The sequence below is a fragment of the Phaenicophaeus curvirostris genome, chromosome 12 (assembly GCF_032191515.1).
Source record: "Phaenicophaeus curvirostris isolate KB17595 chromosome 12, BPBGC_Pcur_1.0, whole genome shotgun sequence".
Taxonomy (NCBI): domain Eukaryota; kingdom Metazoa; phylum Chordata; class Aves; order Cuculiformes; family Cuculidae; genus Phaenicophaeus; species Phaenicophaeus curvirostris.
In genome coordinates this window covers 8,006,231-8,027,270 of record NC_091403.1, presented here as the reverse complement: position 1 = coordinate 8,027,270, position 21,040 = coordinate 8,006,231, and the positions used below count along the sequence as shown (strand labels likewise).

Sequence of the window (21,040 nt, the reverse complement as noted above, 5' to 3'; positions counted from 1 at the left end):
GTTTCCTAAACCACCTGAATTTCACCCATGATATATGCATAAAACCCCCATGTGTGTGCACCCTGGTGGCCTGGTGACTTGCACATATTTGGCAGGCTTAGTTTAGGAATCCGGCCAGCATAGCAAGAAACTCAAAGTCCCCAGGATAACCTGCATAATTAATTGTAATGTCCCATTTTTTGAACCTCTCTTTCTCTTTTAGGATGTTGGGATATGGTACATCTTCCACCGGGTTCCCACTGGACAGTCTGAGGGGCAATATCCAGAAGGACAGGCTGAACACACCCCCTTGGGAGTATTTTACAACAACAGAGCCCACTCCAATTTCAAGGCACGTGGCTGATTTTTATATGTAACTATGAATAAAAGAGTAGGGTGTGGTGCTGACCTTCTGTAGTGCTCTGATATCGGATGATTGTGGATATTTTGCATTTTGATAGTGGCCTTTTAACACTATATCAAGAGACAATCAGCCTTTGGGGATGATGCTCTTTCTAATGATTAAAGAGGGAGCTGAGCAGAATGGAGGTCCTATTTCGGGTGCTTTGGTTGGGTTCCTGTGTTAGAAGAGATGTGCCCAGGCCATAGGTACTAAGTGAGATTTAAGGAATGACAGGCAGACACTGAGCCCTGCGGTTGTCCACACTGGTGCAAGGACACAGGGAGATGAGCAAAAGTTGTTTGTGCCAGGGCCTGCTCATCACCTTTGAAAAATGAGACCAAAAATTCAAAGGTAATTCCAAGAAAAACACTCTCCCCTAAAATACACTGTGGACACGAAAAAGTAACCTGTAAGCTATAAAAAGTATTTTTAACTTATTTCTCAGGATTCTAGATTGAAATCAGTGCTGTTTCTCTGTGCCTTGTGTATTTTACATCTTGGTCCTTGACAGCTGCTGCTCTAGCCCAAAGCCTTTAAGTTGGCTACAGCAGCTCATGTTCTCTTTTGAGTGCCGGGGGACTCATCACTCTTCATTTAAAACCTGACTTCTTAACAACACTCTTTTTCCAAAAAGTGATCAAGAGTTTGGCATAGCCACTCGTTGCTTTCTGTGAGGGAAAGAGAGTGGGAGTTCAGTGCCTTGCTTTGGGTCAGGAGGCAGCCTGAGATGCTGATGCATAACATATGGCAGGGCAGGCTCTGTCCTGACTTGTGTGCTACATCCTGGGCTAATGTCATGCTGAGCGGTGCCAAGTGACACTGAAAGGGAAGAGAGACCCCAAGCTGGGTACGCTCGTTGTATCTGCAGGCAGTGGCTGCCCCTGTTCATTGATTAAAATCTGGGGTCTCTGGTCTCAGTTGGGCAGGCATTTAAAATAATTGGAGTCACATGCATTTTCAGGCTGGTTTGTTTATTGGAAAAGGAGTAAAGACAACGAGAGCCAGTGCTGAAGATCCTAGAGAGTATCTCACTGTCGATAATGCCAGGTAAGCACATGCTGTATGGCTGTATGGTTTGGATAGTTGTATTGCTGCTTGGCTTCTGCACTGTGTTTAGTGGATCATTAATGCCTCGTTGTAGCTGGAACATCTGAAAAACCCCCATGCAATCTCTGTCTCGATATGCAGAGGCAAATACTTCATAGCTGTGCGCCTAATAGTTTGTGTTATTGCTGACCAAAAATGATAAACATGCACTTGGGGTTATGAGGACTAAGCAAGTGAAGCACTGAAAGGGGATCCAGATCCTGTTCCATTAGTGGATTTGTGAACTCCAACATTTCTTATTAATCGCTTAAAAGAGCTTGCATCTGAAAGATGACGTGTGAGACTGCTGAGACTTGTCTGGGATTAATGAGGAAAATAAAGTAGCTTCAAAGCTTTTTGTCAGCTACTTTAAAATCTCTGAGCTTCTTTTTGCAGAGTGGAAGCAGGTAAATTAAGGACATTTTCTCGTTTACTGCAGCCCTATGGGTTTGTGTGAGGAGAATGTGGCAGAAACCAGCCACTGGTCCTGGTCAAGCCTTGGGTTTTTTTCCTCCTCCATCATAGCCTCTCGGTGTTCCAGTATTGCTGAAAGGAAAAGGGTGACTTTGCCTCCCTTTGTGAGACTTCCCTCCCTAGGCCATCCCCTTGGACACTGAGGTGGGATGTGATGTCCCTTGGGACATAAGCTGGAAGAAGAAGAAGGAGAAGGAGATGAGGTAGACTCAGAAAAAGCAGTGATTTTTTTCCAAGCACAGCACAAGTCTTACCATTAACAGCCAGTGTGGCAGGAAATATCCTAAAAGTAATTGGAGAAGCGTCTGATTCCCAGGGCAAATGCTGCTTCTTTTGTATGAAAGCTCAGCAGATACAGAAGCATGTGGAGGTCTAATCTGTACCATGCAAGGAAAGCAGCTCCAATTACTCTGTTATCTTTGCTGAATGAGATTCTTGAAGGCGCCTAATTGATTTTCTAGCATCAATCCAGGAAATCTCAATGGGCCTTGTAAGAACAATTACAAGAGGACCCAAGTGACTTGGGAAAAATGTTTTCTATGCCTGTAAATCACACTGAATCAAACTGAGGAGTAACTGTGGGCCCAATGAAGTCTAGCGAGACATCTCCTGTTCATTTACCTTATGAATGTTTCTTGTTTTCTGCTTTGCACTGAAGCACAGAGATGGCACTGAAGCACAGAGATGAAATCAACCTAATAGTCTGGATCTAATCCAGGGTATATCATCTCTTTAGGCCCATTACACCAATATTTAGAAGCCAAATGAGGTCTGCCAGGCAAGACGTCCTCTGTCTGAGGTCAGTTCCTATGTCTTCTGTGCCCCATTAACTAAGCTTCTTGCTTCAGGTTTCACCCACATCAAGATGCTGATCCCGAAAAGCCACGAGTTCCTGCTGTGCTTGATGGTCTTATTGCTTTTAAAAATAATGACCATGGGGCCTGGGCCAGAGGCGGTGACATTACTTTCTGCAACTCGGGGTAGGTTACTGTAATTACATGTTATATCATCCCCCCTGCGGCAGACATAAATAGATCTGTAGGCCAAATTCACTGCAGACATTCCTTGTCATTTACACCATTGTGTATCTTCTGTCCCAGGTTTTCAGACAATGGAATTGGACTCACTCTTGCAAGGTAATTTCTTAAAATCGACCTTCTTCGAGTTATTTCCACCAGTGTAAGATGCTCCAGAATGGAAGCTGAGACACTACTCTGGCAATTCCTGTAAGGAATGAGAAAAACTCATGTTTTTCCTCCCAGACCACATCAAATCTTCCTTGCACAGCCATTAATACAAGGGGCAATTTAGCCTTTCATTCTCTTTGCCTCAGCATGCCTGGGGAATACGTTGTAATTGCTGAATATTTCCTTTTGGATGGTAGGTCCTGATCAGTAGACTAAACATCTGGATCTGCCTTTGAGGAGACTTCTTTTCTGTTCTAGCCTGATGGAGCAGCATCATCCATAGCTCATGCGCTCCCAGGGCAGGGTGGCTGGGATAATCCCACAGCAGGTGTCCTGTCTCCTCTGCTGGTCTCTGCCATGCTCCTGTCTCAAATCCTCTTGCAAAACACCTGCAAAATTGTGCCATATCTGAAGCGTGCTGCAGGCAATGAGAATCAGTGCTGTCTGGCTCTCTCTTCAGGGATGTAGCTAGAAATTTATAAAGCAACTCAATAGAGAAATTATACATATGTGTGTGTGTGTATATATATGGTAGAGCTGGTTTTAACCTGACTGAGTTACCAGAATTACTGACATCTGAGCACTAAGCTACCTCAGCATTAACTTGCTGGTTTCTGAAGAGATTTTAAAGCACGTTGTTAAAGTGCATTATTCTACTGGTGCAGGCACTTTTTTTTTTTCAAACTGAGAAAGGAGTTCTACTCTGTGTGTGGTGTAATTAAAAGTGTTAATTAATCTGTTGTGCTTGCTGCAAAGTTACTTGATATTTCTTCACTTATAGTGATGGGACCTTCCCGACAGATGAAGGCTCCAGCCTGGAGGTTACGCGCTCTATTTTTGTTGGAGAAAGCAGCAACTTTGGCTCCCAGGGAGGCCAAAACAGCTACTGGGGAAAAGGGGCAAATGGAGAATACCGAACACTGCCCAGAAACAAGTGAGTTATTCTTCTGCCATTTCTTCTTGGCTTTAGCATAAGCTAGAAGAAAAGCCTCAGGAATGAATGTGACTACCAACAAGTAATTTATACCGTGTGTTTAAATTATTGTACAGGCCAGAAATAATAAGCATCCGAATAAACTTGCTCTTCAGGCCAACAGCTTGAGAGCATTCTCGGCTGAATGTGTTTGATTTAATTTTCTGCTTGATTTATTAGTCACTGGAGAACGGATTAGAGAATCTGAAAGATACCAAATGGCTTTTGTGTAGTGCTTCAGTAGCACAGTGTTGAGCTGATGGCGCAGCTCCCATGCACCATGCATCGTCCCTCCTGCTGGCTGGGCTGAGGAAATGTGGCCAGTTTAACAAAGGAGAAGCCGTCTTTCATTATTACATCTTATTTCTTTTTCAATAGCTGTATGTTGTTTTCTGTTGTGATAGCAGCACAGCCTCCTGTCTAGCAACTGTAATGCCTACCCGCATCCTCATAGCAAGGTGTGCTTCCCAAAGCCTAAATTCTACGCTGTGTTTTCAATGATGCTCACCAACCGTTAATCCCTCTACAAGGAATATAAAATTAAGGAGTAAGCAGCACTCGGCAGGTGCACCATGCATACAACCCTGGCTATACATGACTTTGCCAGAGGTGACAGTGGAATGGGATCTGTGTAGGACAGAAGAATAATCAGATCTATCCTCAGTTATTACCAGTGTTGTTATTTTAACTGCAACTGCTAAAAAAGCTCCTTTGCAGTTTAAACTAGGTCTAATAGTCTGTGATACTGTTAAACAATGCGCTTTTGGAAAGGAGTATGCCAAAATGTCTGGTAGTTGTCCATTCATTATGCCACAACGCCATATGGGGTGTGGGGGTTGTGCTAGGATAACAGCTCTGCAAATTGAAAAAGAATTACTTGGTCAAGAAACACTGTTTGTGCCTAGTATTTCCAATAGGCAAAATGTTTCTGAATGTCTGGAGCCAGCTAGTAAGAAAAAACATCAGGGCTGTGGGGGAATCTGGACCTTAGCAACCCCTGGGTTGGAGAGAGCCTGTGTGCCCACATGATGTCCACTTTGTGGTTTTCATGTCAGAACAATTCTTTTTGGACTCAGTAGGCGTTGACCTACTCTTCCATCCCACTATTGACCAGTTTCATTACCGTCTGCAAAGCTGGTGCAGGACACCCTTTAATCAAACACAACTGAGGCCAAGCAAAACTTGGCGCCTTCTCAAAACAAACCTTGGAAGGGCAGGTCATTACCTGTGACTCCAGTGGTGTCTCTTTCAACTCTGATGTCTTGACAATATGTCCATAGACTGATGCTGCAGAAATCGCCTTTCTGTATAAAATGCTGTGGACTAGGTCCTAGGGATCTCATGTGAAGTGGCTTGTGTGAAGAGAAACAACTGTGCTGCACCACCTGGTACTTGCTTCCAGACTCCAGGAGTCTGGCTGATACAATTTTTGCAATCATGCTGAAGTTTTCCTGAGAAACGTGTCTACCCTGGAACAGTAAACGTGATAGTAATGCTGCCACACAGCCCTTTGAGTTGTTTTTGTGATGATGAATCCCTGGGTTGCTGAGGACGAGGGTTTTGAACTGCTTTACCCCAGCATACAAGCCTTAGGCAAGCTTGCAAGTAATTTTTTTTTTTGGCCCTTGAGCCTTGTCCTGTAGAGGATGTTCAGTAGGCTTTCATCGTTTGTTAACTGTGTGATGAGTGTCCAGGTCCCAATTTTTTAAAAGGAAATGTGATTTAGCTACTTGTTAATATCTTTCTATGTTTTCAGAAGACCCAGAGTTTGCCCAGGCTTTTAACACAGGACTGTATTTGTGTTTAAATCTCACAGGACGTTCCCTATTCGTGGATTCCAGATTTATGATGGGCCTGTCAGGATGACAGAGTGCACTTTTAAGAAGTTCACCCCAACTGTTGACAGATACTCAAGCGCCATCGGCTTCTTCATGAGAAACTCCTGGCAGATAAGCCCCCAGAATAATGTGTCACGGATCCTGATGGAGAAAAGTGTATGTAGGAAAAGCAGGAATGCATGATGTTATATGTGCAAGTTTTTGAAGTTTTTAGAAGCGATGAGGGATTTATCCTAGAGTAGGAATTTCCAGGCAGTGAGGTGTGTTTCATTGGGTGTATATCATCAATTCATTTTGCAACACTTCTTTTTTTTTTTTTTAATGGAGATTATTTATAGACCAGTAAAATGCAAAGGTATCTTATGCCTAGGCAGACGCTATGTAAAAAAAAATCCAGAACATCACTCGTAGCTAGTGTAGCATTACCAGCTTATATATGCTGAAGACCTCACCTCAGAGGCTGAGAGGAACACAGATGAGATGTCAGGAGGCAGTAAGCTGCAAGACAATTGTTATACAGAAATAAGCAAAAGTACCTAGAAGTAAAGCCATGACCCAGTTTCGGGGGTCAGCAGGGAAATTCCTGTTGAGCACAAAAGGGACTTCCCTGACCGCAGAATGGGGCTCTGTATCTCTGCCTTGGCAGGAGCCATAGGGTCCTGAGCAATTCCAGTCCTTGTCCTGGATTCCTGAAGGGATCGTGACGCTGCACGCTTGGCTTGGGAAATGATAGATTCCACCTGGCTCACTCCCAGGGATCATAACCTCTCCTTAGCTTTTCTCAAACAAGGTCTATGCTTGTTAGGATGTCCATGAACTATAGTAACTTTGGCTTGAGGTTTGGCTTTATCTTGAGGAAAATTTCCATTGCTCTGGGACTGACCAATATCACTCTCTCTGGCAAGCAGTTAGTTTGTCCCGTCTCTGGTACACTCCAGGCCAACAACAGGAGGGTGTTTCATGAAAGGATGGTGTTGATTGCAGTCACTTGATTGCTTCTCTAAACAAAACACAGTTCCAGTGCATTTCAGTAAAGAGATCATAGTTACCTTAGAAGCTTCAGGGAGCTTTGCAATAAGAATAAGGGCTAAATTACTGTACCTTCTTTATGTCCTTGCTTGGGGAGGTGGCTATAAGATGATCATGGAGAACATGAATAAGTAAATCAACCTGGAACTGGTGAGGGGAACTTTGAAAAAAGAGTATGATGAAAAAGTTTGATCGGTGGATTGGAGAAGAGTAGGATTATTTCTCCAGTTATGGGTATAGGACTCTGCCCAGCAGAATAGTTTCAGACATATTATATATGTGCAGATTTAGCAAAGGGGATGGTTACCTCTTGAATGGCTAGAAATGCAGCTCTTTAATACAGTTGCACTGTTTGAGGCCAATGACCCTGATAAATATCTTGGTACTTTTTGTCTGAGAGGCAGCTTAGTACTGCAATACATTTAAGATAGGAGATTTTCAAGGTAAAAATGGTCAGAAGACTTACTAAATACTTCTGCAAAGCAAATTAAAATAATACAGTGTCAGCCTATTACAAAAAAGCTAATGACATTATACCAATAATCATTGCTTGTGTGTGCATTTTTGAGAAATGTGCTTCTGAAGTTGGTATTTTGCCAAGTTAAAAAACACTTATGTTTGTAATGACCTGCATCCCAGCACTTTTCACCTTGATTCTGTTTTATCTGCATTGAACCTAGATGTGTTAAATCTGACTTCAGACTTGAAGGACCATGGTTAATTTATTGTTTTATTGCTAATTGCTATATGGGACAACATGTCTTTGACTAGTTAAGATACAGCCCATAGACCATTTTAATTAATCTTCCATCTCCGGGCTTCATTTTACTACTTTTTAAAGGGTAGCTAAGTACTAATTCCCTAAAGGACAACCATTTTACAGTTGTTTTCTAAGAAGAAAGTTGTATAGTGATGACAAAACTATTAGTCATGCTGAAGGAATAATTGTATAATTAATCAGACTAATAAGCAGATTGGTTAAACAACAAAATAGTAAAGTCAGTCAGGTCTTGTTTAATTCCAGTATAAAACCCCCAGTCAAGTACAACAGAAGACAAGCATTACACTTTACGAAAACTATTCTAATTGCCTTTCCATTGACAAACCTAAATCCCACATATTATGATATCTGTGAATTTATAAAAAGCAACATTGATGCTAGCTAGGCTGGTTGTTTATTTGTTTTTAAAAGCAAGTAATTTCAAAGGAATAGAAGCTGTAGTTGGTCGTTACCCAGCTGAGGGCATGGTGATGGTTGTGGTCTTCTGTAGATCCGTTGACTGTCAGTCATCAGGACTTGGAGAGCCCAGAAGAGATGGCCCTAGTCCAGAATGCAGCCGTGCCCAAACAGGATACTTGCGCATCATTTCTTAAGAAGACCAGATATATCTCTTTTTCAGTCATAAACTAGCAACCCATTCTTCCCTATCCTTTTTGATGCACAGCTCTTATAGGGTGAGGTGAGGAGCAAGACTTTGCATGTCACCTTTTGGACTCCCATTAACAAGGCCGCCTCCAGCAGTTACAGAGGACTCACAAACTGTCCCAATTCACATCCATTTTTAGATGTGTCTATTGCGAGTAATCTCTCTGGTTGTTTTTACCCTGCAGCCAGGAGCTTACTGTGGATTCAGGCCTGGTGTACTCCTAGCTTTGCCAGCACTACAGCATCTCTGAAATTACTTGTGCCAAAGAAATCCCAGCAGTCTGTGTTGGGTGTGTTTGTGGTTCTTAGAAGGGCCAGAACTGGCTCCTGGCTGTGGTCTAGCAACTCCCATGAGATTGAAGGTCTGTCTAAGTGACGGGTGCTTCCTTATGCTGCCCTTACTATGTTTAGCCTGTGTTGTCTTACCGCTGGGTTTCTGTATCAAAGCAGAAGTTTGAAAACAATTCATAATGAGAAAAAGAAAAGCAGACAGTGAGTTAAAGCGCAAGTTTGTTACCCTCTGAAAAAGAGGGCAGCAGAACCCCGCCCCAGATCCTAAAGGGAGTCCTGACCAAAGAGAACTTGAGGGGTGATACCTAGCATCATGCCAGCAGAATAAAAGTCATGCTAAGGAGGGCAGAGTCCTTGAGTGGTAAAATAGATGAAGATTCACACTGTTTGAAAGTATTTCTTCTTAAAATAGTAATAGTGACATGGTGATACAACTTTTGTGAGGAGCTTGTGCCAACACTTGGAAAGTTATTTTGATGTTTTACAAGACATTATTAGTTTTTAATATAAAAGGTATTTTCCGCTGCAGTCATCAGGACTTGTCTGCAGGTGTGTTAGGTGTGCTGCCTTTGGACATGTTGAGTTAGCATATTCCTAAGAGATTATGTACTCATGTAACCATCATCTATCAGGTCTCCCTGTCAGGCTTCAGACAGGTAATTCAGGTCATGTTTGTTCCATGTCACTCCCAGGTAGTCCACACCTAATGAAAATTAAATGTCTGAATAGTAGTGTGGTAGCTAGATGTGACCTGTCTCTGCACCCTCTTGTAGCTCACTTCTAGCTCCAAATGGGCATAGCTGATGAGCGAGTCTTTTCTCTGTTCATGTGTGTTTACTTAGAAAAAATTATGTATTTTGCCATAGCCGTAACTGCAAACTCGGTGCACCCCTATCCTGCATACAAAAGTAAGGTAGCCTTGAGGCTTATAAAAGAAGTGACACTGCTCATTAACATTTCTGTTTTGTTTCTGACTTTCATACTTTGTAGAGGACAATGTTAGAAATCAGGTTAGCGTTAGCACCAAAACTGTTTGCTGCTCCATGGAAACACTGAGAGTGTTCATCAGACGTAAGATGTACTGACTGTGCCTTGGTTTGTTTTGAAGTGCAGCTGACTTTGTTCTCCTCGCCAGTGAAGTGCTCATTTTTATATTCAACTCCAGAAGTGCACTGCCACAAAGTATTTATAATGGTATTTATAACTGCATCACAGTGATTACATTTTTGAAATATCTCCTCTTTTATAAATTAAAATGAAAGAAAACTCCAACTTTTGGGATCATCCTTTGCCACACAGCCCTTTGGGCAAAAATATTGTGCAGTACAGTGAGAAAAGTCTTTAAAATACTAAAAAATACACGTTAAATTTCCACATGTTTGAACCTCCTTTAGGTGAGACAACTTCAGATGTTTGTTTGGGGCACTTGGACAAGAAGGTTGGACTTGATCATCTCAAAGTTCTTTTCCAACCAAACAATTCTGTGATTCTCAGGTGCCAGAAAAATGTTTCTAGGCTCTAATTTAATTTTCAAGTAAAAAAGACTAATGGAGCAATTCTATTCTGCACATAGTTGCTGCAGTGGTCATTCTTTTTAAGGCAATGGGACTTTCTGTCTAACTCAGAATCACAATGAGCCTCCTATTCTCCTAAGCTGTTCTGTTTATTATTGTTAAAATAAAGTCTTCAAAGCCCTTCGTAAACTTGCAGCCTAATCCTACTGACCCTAATTCTTACTCGTGTGCACAGGCCAATTAAAATTAGTTGGGCTAAATGGAACAAATTACAATCCTTTGGGCTGGCATGATCCAGTCGCTATTTATGCCGTCTGCTTTCATACACGTTGCTGCAGGATTCGTTTAGAGTGCTTGACCTGGAGTGATTATTTTCTTGATTACTTCGGAACTTAGTTCTTGCACGCTGTAATTATTTTCTCTGCAGACATTAAAATATTCCATGCCTTTTTGCTGAACATGTGCACTTTCCTTGTTTTGCTGGATTTTCGTATCAGGACAGATTCTTTTACTTAATCTACTGAAAAATCTTGAAAACAGAGCTATGTATAATAAGGATAACACTGCTTCCTGTTATTTTTCTTCCCTAAAAAATATTCTTCAGGGGATAAATTAGAATGTGTACAAGAGCCAATTCCGAGAGTTGCTGTCAGTTTTATAAGGTTTTAGTGGAACACTTAGGAGAAAACGGCACTCTCAGAACTGCTTAGAACAGTCATTGCAAAAATATGAGAAAATTCACCAACTATCCAGTAATTTGTGTTTCTTTGATCACAGCTGTGATATTCCTCAATAAACTTCCAGTACTTCCCTACCCTTTGAGTCATCCTCTTTCTTTTGCCACTGCACAATTTATGGCTGTGTGATTTCAAGGAATGCAGGGTTGTGCAGGCACATTTCAAAGAACCAAAAGACTAATATTTGTGAGAATATCTTCTGGGATTAAGAAATGAGGGGGAAACCAAGACAGTCAGGACTTTTTTCTAAGTAGAAGAGGCAAAACGAAACTGTCATTCAAACAATAGAGCTTTCTAGTTCTGTCTGTATCACTGTTTTGGCTCTTAAACCACTGCAATCCTAACCTTACTTTGAGCTAACCAGTAACTTTTGTTCTTATTTTCTCTTGCTAGGTTGGACTGAAAGTGTTTTTTGGAAGATCGGGCCAGTGGTTTGGAAACAATGATAACGATGGCGACAAAATGTCTGTCTTTCATGATCTGGATGGCTCAGTGACAGGTTATCCGGACACTTTCGTAGGCAGAGCAGACAACTATTTGCTGCGTCATCCTGGGTGTCTCGCTGTCCCACGCTGGAACGGGGTGATGTGTACTGGGAAATTCGCACAGGTAATGAGGGGTGGCTGTAGACAATGTTGTTGGGTGTGTTGGGTGTGTGTCCTCAGATAATCTCCCGCAGGATGATGGAGTGAAACCTAGCCAACACTCCATAGGAGGTGAATAATAGATTTGGTGTAATTTTACTACTCTCAGTGTTATCTACCTAATTCTAAGGGCTCAGCAAAGCTCCTGTTGTGCAGTTGCATGGCTGTAAGGAGCCCAGTCTCTTCCCATTGCCCACAAGAAGCTGCAAGCTGAGATGCAGCTAGGGAACAGGTTGGCATTTTTTAGTTCTTGTTTCCAGGTGTTTTTCCACTCTGCCATGGGGCTCTGGTGGGTAGGTCTGGTGAATCAAGTTTTAGTAACGGACGATGTTACTCCTTTCGTACATTTCACTGCATTCAGGATGGTGAAATGGGTGGCTGAGACACAAACTCACACTTATTGCCCATCCAGAAATGACTGGCTAAGGGATGGTTAGTTTTAAGTTGTGGTGGTATTAAACCTTCACAGCAGTTTTCTCCAACACACTTGAGTTAGAGCCCTTAACCGAAATTTCAACAGCTTAGTAGAAAGGGCTGCAAATCTCAGGTGACATTTCAGTAGGGAAAGAAATAGAGGAGAATGGTAAATGGAAGGAAAATACGACCTCAAAATCAGATTGTGGTCCATTGTATGTTGCTCAAATTTTGACAAGACCTTTGTGGTTGGATGGAACATACTGTAAATTCACGACTCGGCACAGCTTTCACAATCATCTGTAAGAGATCACAGGTGGTTCTCCTTGCTCCTCCACTTCTAAAAGGTATTAATGTATTCACACAAATGGTATCCAGGCCTGTTTTAGTACTGCAGCTACTTGGACATCTTGCCAGGTCTTCTCTCTCCTTGTGTTGAACAAGACAAATATTAAGACTGTGCGGTGGGCACATGCAGCACCACATGGTTTGAGGTTGGAGAGTGGGCTCTGGGAGCCCTCATGCAAGACGTGGCTTTTGGAAGGACCAGTATGTTCTCCCGACCCCTGGGAACAGCCCTGCACTGTGAAATAGAGACTACAGTTATTTGCACTGCTGGATATGAAAGGCAAGAATGGAATATGAAGTGATCAGCATTCATGACCTACAGCAAGTGTTATTTCTTATGAGTCTTCCCTGCACTTGGGAGCATTCTGCAAACTCTTGTCTGGTTGGGAGTCAGTAGACATTGCCTAAACATGGGAAGGTGCGGTACACGATGAAACCTTACCTGAAGTCACTGAAGACTGGGCAGTGTTAATATTGCATCAAGAGGAGCAGGCTGTCAGGTTTCCCTTTGTAACACACAGTTTAGTGAGTGTGGGGATTAGCAGAGCTTGATATCCTACAGTTCCACTTCGGGATGGTTTCAAACTTAGACTCGTGTTTTTTCCACACTGAGAGATTTCTGAAGATGCTTTCTCTATGGCTTCTCTGATGTGTAGTAGTAATGTGTGGGCTCACACTTCAGTTAGTTAGACACAACACTCAACTCTCCTTTCTCCAACAAACTTTTTGGTATGAAACTTTTAGAAATGGAGTCATCTTTGAGGCCTTATGTGCACAGTCATATCCAGATTATGCATATCTCCATGAGCTAAAAAAAAAATATGCACTTTCTTCAGTGGCACGGCAGAGAGCAGAAATTGCTATTTAAGTGTCTAGACACTGGGCTTACATCCCCTGGTTTGCTATTGACTTGGCAGAAACAGGATTGGGCTCTTATGAAACACTCCCATTAAACTGGGGTTTTGTGCTTGGTGCTTACATTTTGCTCTGTGTCTCTAGAGAGATGATATTCTCTGCTCTGGCAACCAAACAGTTAAATTCAGAGTTGTAAACAAGTAGGAATTTGTATTTTTATTTCTATTAATACCCTCCTAGTTATGGCACTCTACATGGTGAGGCAGTTTTTCCACCATAGAAAATTTCCTTGGCTAGGTTTAGGCAAGCATAAACATTTGCTTCTCTGGGATCTGTTACTTACCAGTGTTTTTCAACTAATCAGCATCCAGCAGGATGAGTAAAGCTCGTATTAAATGCTTCGCTTTATGGGTTTTGGGTAGGGAAACATATGTGGGCAGGGTAGAAGAGATAGGTCCCGTGCAGCAGGGTTTGATTTAATTTGGAAGGTATATATGTTGGAGTATTTCAGCTTAATTCTGGTTCTCAGCATCCTGACAAACGTGATTTGTTTGTGTGCTAAAATCTGAGCGTCATATTTTAGATCAAAAGCCTAAAAGAGTGAATCCAATTCTGGAGAAAGATGGTTTGCTTTGATTGTAGCAACTCTATTACAAAATCTGTTTTCCTTTTCTTTTTCCTGTAGCTCTGTGACAAGAACTTTTATTCTTCCCTAGTGCAAGCAGGTGAAAATATCCTTTCAGTTCAAGGAATTAGTGACTCCTACACTGCTGCTGAACTGGGCCCAAGATAGTCAGCTAGGGATGGGCTACTTGGCATGGAAAAATCAGGTCCAAGTCCTTCAACTGACATTGCAACCAAATCCTTTCTGAGCAAAGTGCCTAGAGTTCAGTTAATTCCTTTCTGTAGGTTTCTTTCATTCACTTTCCACGCTCATCTTCTCCTGGATGTAATTTGCCCAGGAAAGGAAATGCCTGGGGAAAACCAATTCATCTGGCAGCTTTTCTAGCTCCACAAAATCCTGGGGACAGGCTTTCCTAAGGGCTTTTTCATCTGGCAACTCAGGTCATATTCCTACCTTCCTATGGTTAGTTCATGGTCCTTCCTTCTCCCTGTCTCCGAGAAGCACTATACCACCTTCCCCATGTGGTGTCCAAGACCTTTTTTTCAGCAGGGAGCACTAAGAAATGCCTTGTGCTTTGGCTCCAATGTTGCCTTTACCTACCAAAGTGTTCTGGGACCAGCTTAAAATCACTAGATTTACACAAGCAAGAACTATCAGGCCTTTTTGTCATCCCTGTTTGATTCTGGAGCTTGTAGGGTTGGTGGCATTCAAGCAAGACCAACCCCTTTGCGTTTTAATGACAGCTGAAATTCTCATGTTGGAATGTAAATAAAGCAAGGCTTTGAGGAAGAACACTTAGTAAAGGGAGACTCACAGGGAGATCATAAGAGTTGGCAGCACCATGTCTTCTGGCAGTCTGTGAGTCACTTGGACTCCATCAGCAGGGCACTGAGATCCTCGGTGTCCCTGACTTCCAGCTGTTGCAGAGGCCAGAAATAAAAGAAAAATGTAGGGAGAGGCTCATCCCCTAGTTTTCTCCATGTAGGTAGGTGAGATTTCCAAAGGCAGTGAACTGGAGACTCCACAACACCTTGTTAAAACATTAATGAGATTTATAAACCATTTCTGAGTTTTATATAAATTGTAAGACAAGTGCCTTGGCTCCCACCTGCCAGTTGAAACTATGCGCTTACTGCTTGCTTGCAGACTTCACAGCAACTCATCAGGAGAGGCTGTGAAACTTCTCTTTTTTTTTTTTTTTTTTGTTTTGTACCAGTCTGCATTAAAGTAAGCAGAATTTTTGATTTTTGGCACTAAGTGTCATTTTCTTTTATAAGCTTAAAAAGGTGTTAGACAGTCCTAAGAGACTGCCACATAGCTAAATTAGTGTCAGTTCTGAATTAACAAAAAATTGATGTCTTGCTATTATAAAATACTTTAGGAATGCTGCTGATTTTTTACTAGTTCACTTAGTCACTACTTTATTGCAGGTGGCTAAAATAGAAATTCTTCCACTTCTGTTAACTCTGTTCTTGCAGTGAATGTTTGCAATTGCACTGGTCCTGCATCTCCAAGTTAGATACTTACAGCTGGGGTTGGGTATTCACTGCCTGTGTAGCTGTTTCTGGTACTGATGCTTTAAAGCAAGCAAGGGATGCAGTTGGTTACAAAAAGCGCAGGGGCAAAAATAACAAAAGAGGGTAATCTGCAATGTTTGAGGGTTGTCAGGGTCTCACAGACAGGGAAGAATGAACATCCTGCAAGATATTTTTCAGCTAATGGTGTGTATTTGGACAAAGCATTCCAATTTTGATCTCTGATGTACACCAATGGAACATCAAAGTAATTCTGTTGATGTCAGTGGAGCTGCTGTTATTTTTAGCCCCAAAATTTGTCCTAGCAAGTCCTATAGAAAGAAAGATATATTTTTAATTTCTGAAAGAATTTTAAGGTCTTCCCTTGGAAACTGCATACAGGAGGTGTTTTATCCTGGGAAATTAAGCTTTTTTTTTAACAGTCAAACTACCAGAAGAAAAGAAGATGTGTTTTGAACTTCTTATTTTGCCCCAACTTGACAGCTGACAGCACAGCAGGACAAAAGCAATGTTAAAGAAACTAGAAAGCAAGCAAACCTTTTCTCAGAAACCAAGATTTTCCGCTCCAATATTTGAATGTTGCTTATCTTCATACTCACTATGCAGTTGAATAGCAGATCCCCCATGAATTGTAAAAGGACTTATCTTCTCAGTTTCACAATCTGCTTGGGAAAATTGCCATGTAAGCACAGGGAAATCTGACACATCTTTTTAGCATGAAGTGTTAAGCAGCTAAAATGACAACTATGTCCCTTAAACCATCCAGGTGAACAGAAGGCTCACATTTTTATAACATTTTAACTAGCTCTTCTGCTTCTACTACATTAAGCTGTCACCGCTTCTCGCATTTTAAAGTATCTTTATGACCCACTTTCTTCTCTTAAATATTTTGGTAGATCTAACCAAAAATTATAGAGGTGTTTCTAGGAAGATGGATTTTTCATTCTAGAAGAAAATTCTCTTGTTGCACTCCTTTTTTCTCCTATTCACAAGCGTTTTGCCACTGCAAAGGAAAAGAGTGATGGGTGTGCTGTGACGTCTCAAGAACACTATGCAGTGACAGTGGCTGATGTTTCACTTACTTGGGGCTAGTGGAGCTGAAAGGATTCTTTTTAATTCATTCACCCCCCTAGGAATTAAAATCACACTTTGGTGGATGACTCTTCTGGGATTTTTCTAAAACAATGTGTTGGTCTCGGTTGCAGTCCTAAAGGGGTAACAAAAAGAAACAAAACAAGTACTAGGACTGACATGAGCATCATAGAAGGGAGATCAGGGATTATTTCATGGACAGAAGTAGAATCTCCTGTATAACTAGTTGTGCATCCTCCTTCTGCTCTGGAATTTCACGTGGAGGGAAGCTGGTGAACTTCGTGCGTTCATCCTTTAAAACTAATGTTTGCCTCCTGAACTGGCCTTCCTTTAAGCAGTGGCAGGGCAGGAAGCATGCAGCTGGAGTGTCATTTTGTAACTGGTTTGTAGAGTTGAACTACTGTCCAAAGGTCCCTGTAGAGAAGAGCCTTCTGTGGAAGTCTGTGGAACATAGTGTTTAGTCTATAAGGTTCCGTAGTCAGGCCATCAAGTTTAGGCCCTAGAATTTTAGCCTAATCTGCTACTTGAGAGAGATGATGTGGATTACATTAGATAGCTGGATCTAGTCCAAAGCCCATTGAAATAAACTTAAGAGTTCTTGGTATTTTCAATGGAGTAAGCCTGCTTTTAAAGTGCAGTTATTTGAATTCATAAAAAAGAGTTATTTTGTGATGTTTTCACAATTACCCTTCTCCCTTAAGATGTTGAATACTGACCATTTTTATGGTGCTCTACAATTCATATCTCACTTCATGGTGTCCCCGTGACTGACGGACTGTAGATGCTATTTCTGTTTTACCTTGTTATTTGAACTAGAAATGTTTCAGTGACTTTCCAAATGTTCTGAGCTCTTAATTGGCAAAACCCATTTACAGGCAATGATGATCAAATGCATATGTTATGGCTGAGCCTGGCTGTTTTAATGGACATGTTTTCATTTTCCTTTCACCCTCAGCTTTATATTCAGGCCAGACGCCCTGAGAATCTGACTTTATCCATTGCCAGAGCAGCATACCATTCTCATCCCGTGCGGCTGCGAGGCGTGAATAGGGGAGCACCATACCAGCAGTACCAGCCTGTCGTCATGCTCGAGCAGGCTTATATCATCCAGTGGGACGGCAGAGCACCTGAGGATATTATCCTGTACCCAATCAACTTCAACAGGTACTGTCCTATGTTGTTAGAAAGTATTCTGTTTCCAAACGATCCAGAGCTATTTCCCAGGTTATTCAGAAGCGACCTTTCAAATGTCCCAGCAATTTCCAAGAGTGTGGAAGCAAGGTGTTAATGGCTGGTGCTTAATGATGCAAAGAGAAGCCTCTGCTTTCACTTTATTCCAGCTTTTTTGATGTGCAGAGATGTTTCTCTTTCCAGAAAGTTTTGAAACGGAATCCAAATAGTTCTGGCCTGCTGTCTCTGAAATCCCTCCAGAAGAGCTCTGGCTCTTGTTCGTTTGTTTGTACTAGTTGCTGCACACATAATTTATCTCCCATATATATAAAGTGCAGAAACACATCAGAATATGCACAGAACTTTGCATCCTCTGCAATCCAAACAGCGCTGCAATCACTGTTTCTTTTTACATAATGTTTTAAGATGTTAAGACTCAGTACAGCAAAATTGTAGCCTGTGCTAAATTTAGTTTCCGTGTTTTCTTCTACTGTTATATAAAAGCTGTGTATGTCCATGTTAGATACTACTTTTTGTCTTGAAATCTGTTTCATTTTGCCTAGTATAATTTATAGTTTTCAGTACTGGTTCTTTTTACTCCAGTGATATTACCTGTGTTTTGTGCTGGTGCAACTATTAGGAGAGAGTCCTGCAATCCATGGCTTGCACAGATGTGCTGCAAGAGATAAGCACTACCAAAAAATAGCCATCACCTTGGCTTCTTCAGTTCATGTGACTCCTCAGTTATTGATAAACATGCAAATACAGTAAAAGGACGGTTATGCAAATGAAATCTTCTGTGATTACATGGAACCCAGCTACACAGGCTCAGATCTGCAATGCAGGTTTTACATAGTTGGCATGAAAGAAGCCAGAAGCACTGAGGACATGAAGCAGCACTTACTGCTGGTAGATGTAGTGGGTTCCCAAGTCCATCCGGTATTATCCACAAACCCCACACCCATCCGCTGCTTCTCCAGCGAGTGTCACTGCCATGGTTTTGTCTCAGGATAGCTTTGACAAAAGCTTGAACTCAATTTGATTCCACTGAACTTTGGAGCTGAAGAAATTTGGGGAAAAATAGTATTCCTAGTTCTCTTCCTGAAGCCTCATCAGAACACAGCCAAGGAGGGCAATACATTAGGAAAAAATTCTTAGCAGAAAGGGTCATTGGGCACTGGAACAGGCTGCCCAGGGAGGGGGTTGAGTCACCTTCCCTGGAGGTGTTTAAGGCACGGGTGGGCGAGGTGCTGAGGGGCATGGTTTAGTGTTTGATAGGAATGGTTGGACTCGATGATCCGGTGGGTCTCTTCCAACCTGGTTATTCTATGATTCTATGATTCTATGAATGCTTCCTCTTTCTACACACCCATTACAGCAAGTGACACATACCTGGTCCTCTTGATTTAAAGATGTACATAACTGTAGGGCCATGACTGAGTTGCTGAGGATCAGCGTCTCGACACACCTGCCACAGAGGAATTATTAGAATTAAGTAATTTGTTTCCGTATTAATATATCTTCGTGCACTTTAAGGAAGAGGAAAACCCATTAATGACTCACAGGCAAGCTTCACAATTATTATCTACTTTAAAATGATTAGCTATTTCCATGCAATTGCAGAGCAAAATTTTCTGCCAGGGTGGTTTCTCTATCGCTGTGCCAGTTAGTACTTGCCAAAGCTTTGGCCCATGGTCTTCAATCACAGATTCAAATTTGAAGGCAGCTCAAGGTCTTTAGTAAAACTCAGCTTAATGTTTAGCTCTTGTTCAAGAAGCAGCTTAACTATATTTTATTGTGGAAAACAACAATGTGGTTGCAGTTTTCTTTGTCTTGTGTGAAACCGGTTATTTGAACAGGGAAAAGGTTTGTAGATTTTTCTCATCCAGAAATAGTTGGTGAGGTGTATGTCTTGAAGAACTATAAACAAGAAATATACTGCAGTGAGGGAAAAATCACAATTTTACTTAATTTCATTTAGAGCATCTTGCTAAGAAATAACTGGGAATGAAATGTGTGGCTGCTCTGTGTACACCTTGAGTATGCTGGATGCTAAAGACTGTGAGACTTAGGGCTGATGCAATGGCAGTGATGAAATGCCCAGACCACATGTGGAAACATGGAGAAATGAAATTCCTGTGGAAGGATAAAGCGATTGAGATGAAAAAGTGGGTTAACAGGTTTGGAGGCAAACAAGTGCCTGCTTAAGCAGTTCCATGTATGACCTTTATTAAATGTTGTTTTCTAATATTTTTTGCAATGGAAGAAATGTCAGATTGTGGAGCTCAGAGTAATCAGAGTTGGAAAATCAAGGAAGACTTTAACCTGTCTCAAGTGGCTTTATGTTTGGTTTGTTCTTTTAAAATCCAAAATACTGACAAATCTGCCAAAAAAGAGCCCTTAGGACAGTAACGTGTGCAGAATATGTGATTCAAACAAAAAAATATTTAATGTATAATAGCAATATTCTAGGATTAATAATTTCATACATAACTCAGAGAAAAACCAAACTATTTTAGTCTTGTCATTGTACAATGATGGATAGATATATCTGAGATGTTGCCTTGCAGCTAGACAACCTTCATACTTCTAGAGTGATTTGCTCTATGCTGGATAAAGGAAGGTCAGAGGGGAAATAAGGAATTTGACAGGGAGATGTGTACCAGGATTTGGATTTCAGTGGAGGTCGGGCGTAGCACTGAAGTTGAATACTTGCATGATTAACGCTTTCCCTGCCTCTAAAGTAGAAAGACCCAACAGAAGTCATGTCAGTTCAGATGTCTATTAAAAGACTGGAACGTCCAGATTCCTGGGGTGGGTAGGAGCTGGTCTGGATGAGTTCACATAACTCAGCTGAAATTGGCAGTGCTGCTTTCTGTGAGGTGTGGATCTTGCCCAGTGAGTTCAGAGGCACCGCTTGGTTGTATGTACTTGGTAAAGGAAGAGACTGGTTAGGGCACAGTCACTGAACAGGTCTTTTCCTTTCTCTGGTGGGCACCTGAAGGGCTGCTGCAGTACCTGTGTCTTCCTTGCACGGATTCAGTCTGTGTTCAGAGTAATTCTTCAGTTTCTTCACTTCCATCAAAATAGGTAGCTAAACTAAACAATAACCCTTTGTCTCCATGTGTTGCCATCTGTGGCCTTGTGGTGCAAATGAGCTCCTTAACACACACCAACTTCCATTCCAGTGAGAGGTTTACTTGTTTGCATCTGTCACGAGTTGACTGATAGGCAAATGTAAAGGCACAGCAGAGACCTGCAGGTTGTATTTTCACGCTGCTAGGGAACATCACTGTCTCAGCAGAAATGTCCTTATTAAGCTATAGATAAGGTTGTCTGTCAAATGGTGAGGAGTTTCCCTGTGAGGATGGGATGGTGGCTTCCTTCTGGAAGGAGGTGGTGTAGGACAAGTAGCTTTTG

The 21,040-nt window shown here is 41.7% G+C and overlaps 2 protein-coding genes across 6 annotated transcripts in view; both read left to right on the top strand.

Annotated features, from left to right (window-relative positions):
• The window catches only part of CEMIP (cell migration inducing hyaluronidase 1), a 110,008-nt gene that overhangs the window by 10,276 nt on the left and 78,692 nt on the right, over positions 1-21,040 (top strand). The window lies entirely within an intron of this gene.
• Positions 1-21,040, top strand: part of LOC138725708 (cell surface hyaluronidase CEMIP2-like) — a 48,019-nt gene that overhangs the window by 10,049 nt on the left and 16,930 nt on the right. For all 5 annotated transcript variants that reach the window (XM_069866863.1, XM_069866862.1, XM_069866861.1 and 2 more), the window contains exons 9-16: positions 203-331; positions 1,344-1,429; positions 2,791-2,922; positions 3,043-3,078; positions 3,911-4,063; positions 5,919-6,096; positions 11,331-11,546; positions 17,406-17,614. In XM_069866863.1, coding sequence (XP_069722964.1) covers positions 203-331; positions 1,344-1,429; positions 2,791-2,922; positions 3,043-3,078; positions 3,911-4,063; positions 5,919-6,096; positions 11,331-11,546; positions 17,406-17,614 — 1,139 coding nt within the window. The remainder of the gene's footprint in view (positions 1-202; positions 332-1,343; positions 1,430-2,790; positions 2,923-3,042; positions 3,079-3,910; positions 4,064-5,918; positions 6,097-11,330; positions 11,547-17,405; positions 17,615-21,040) is intronic.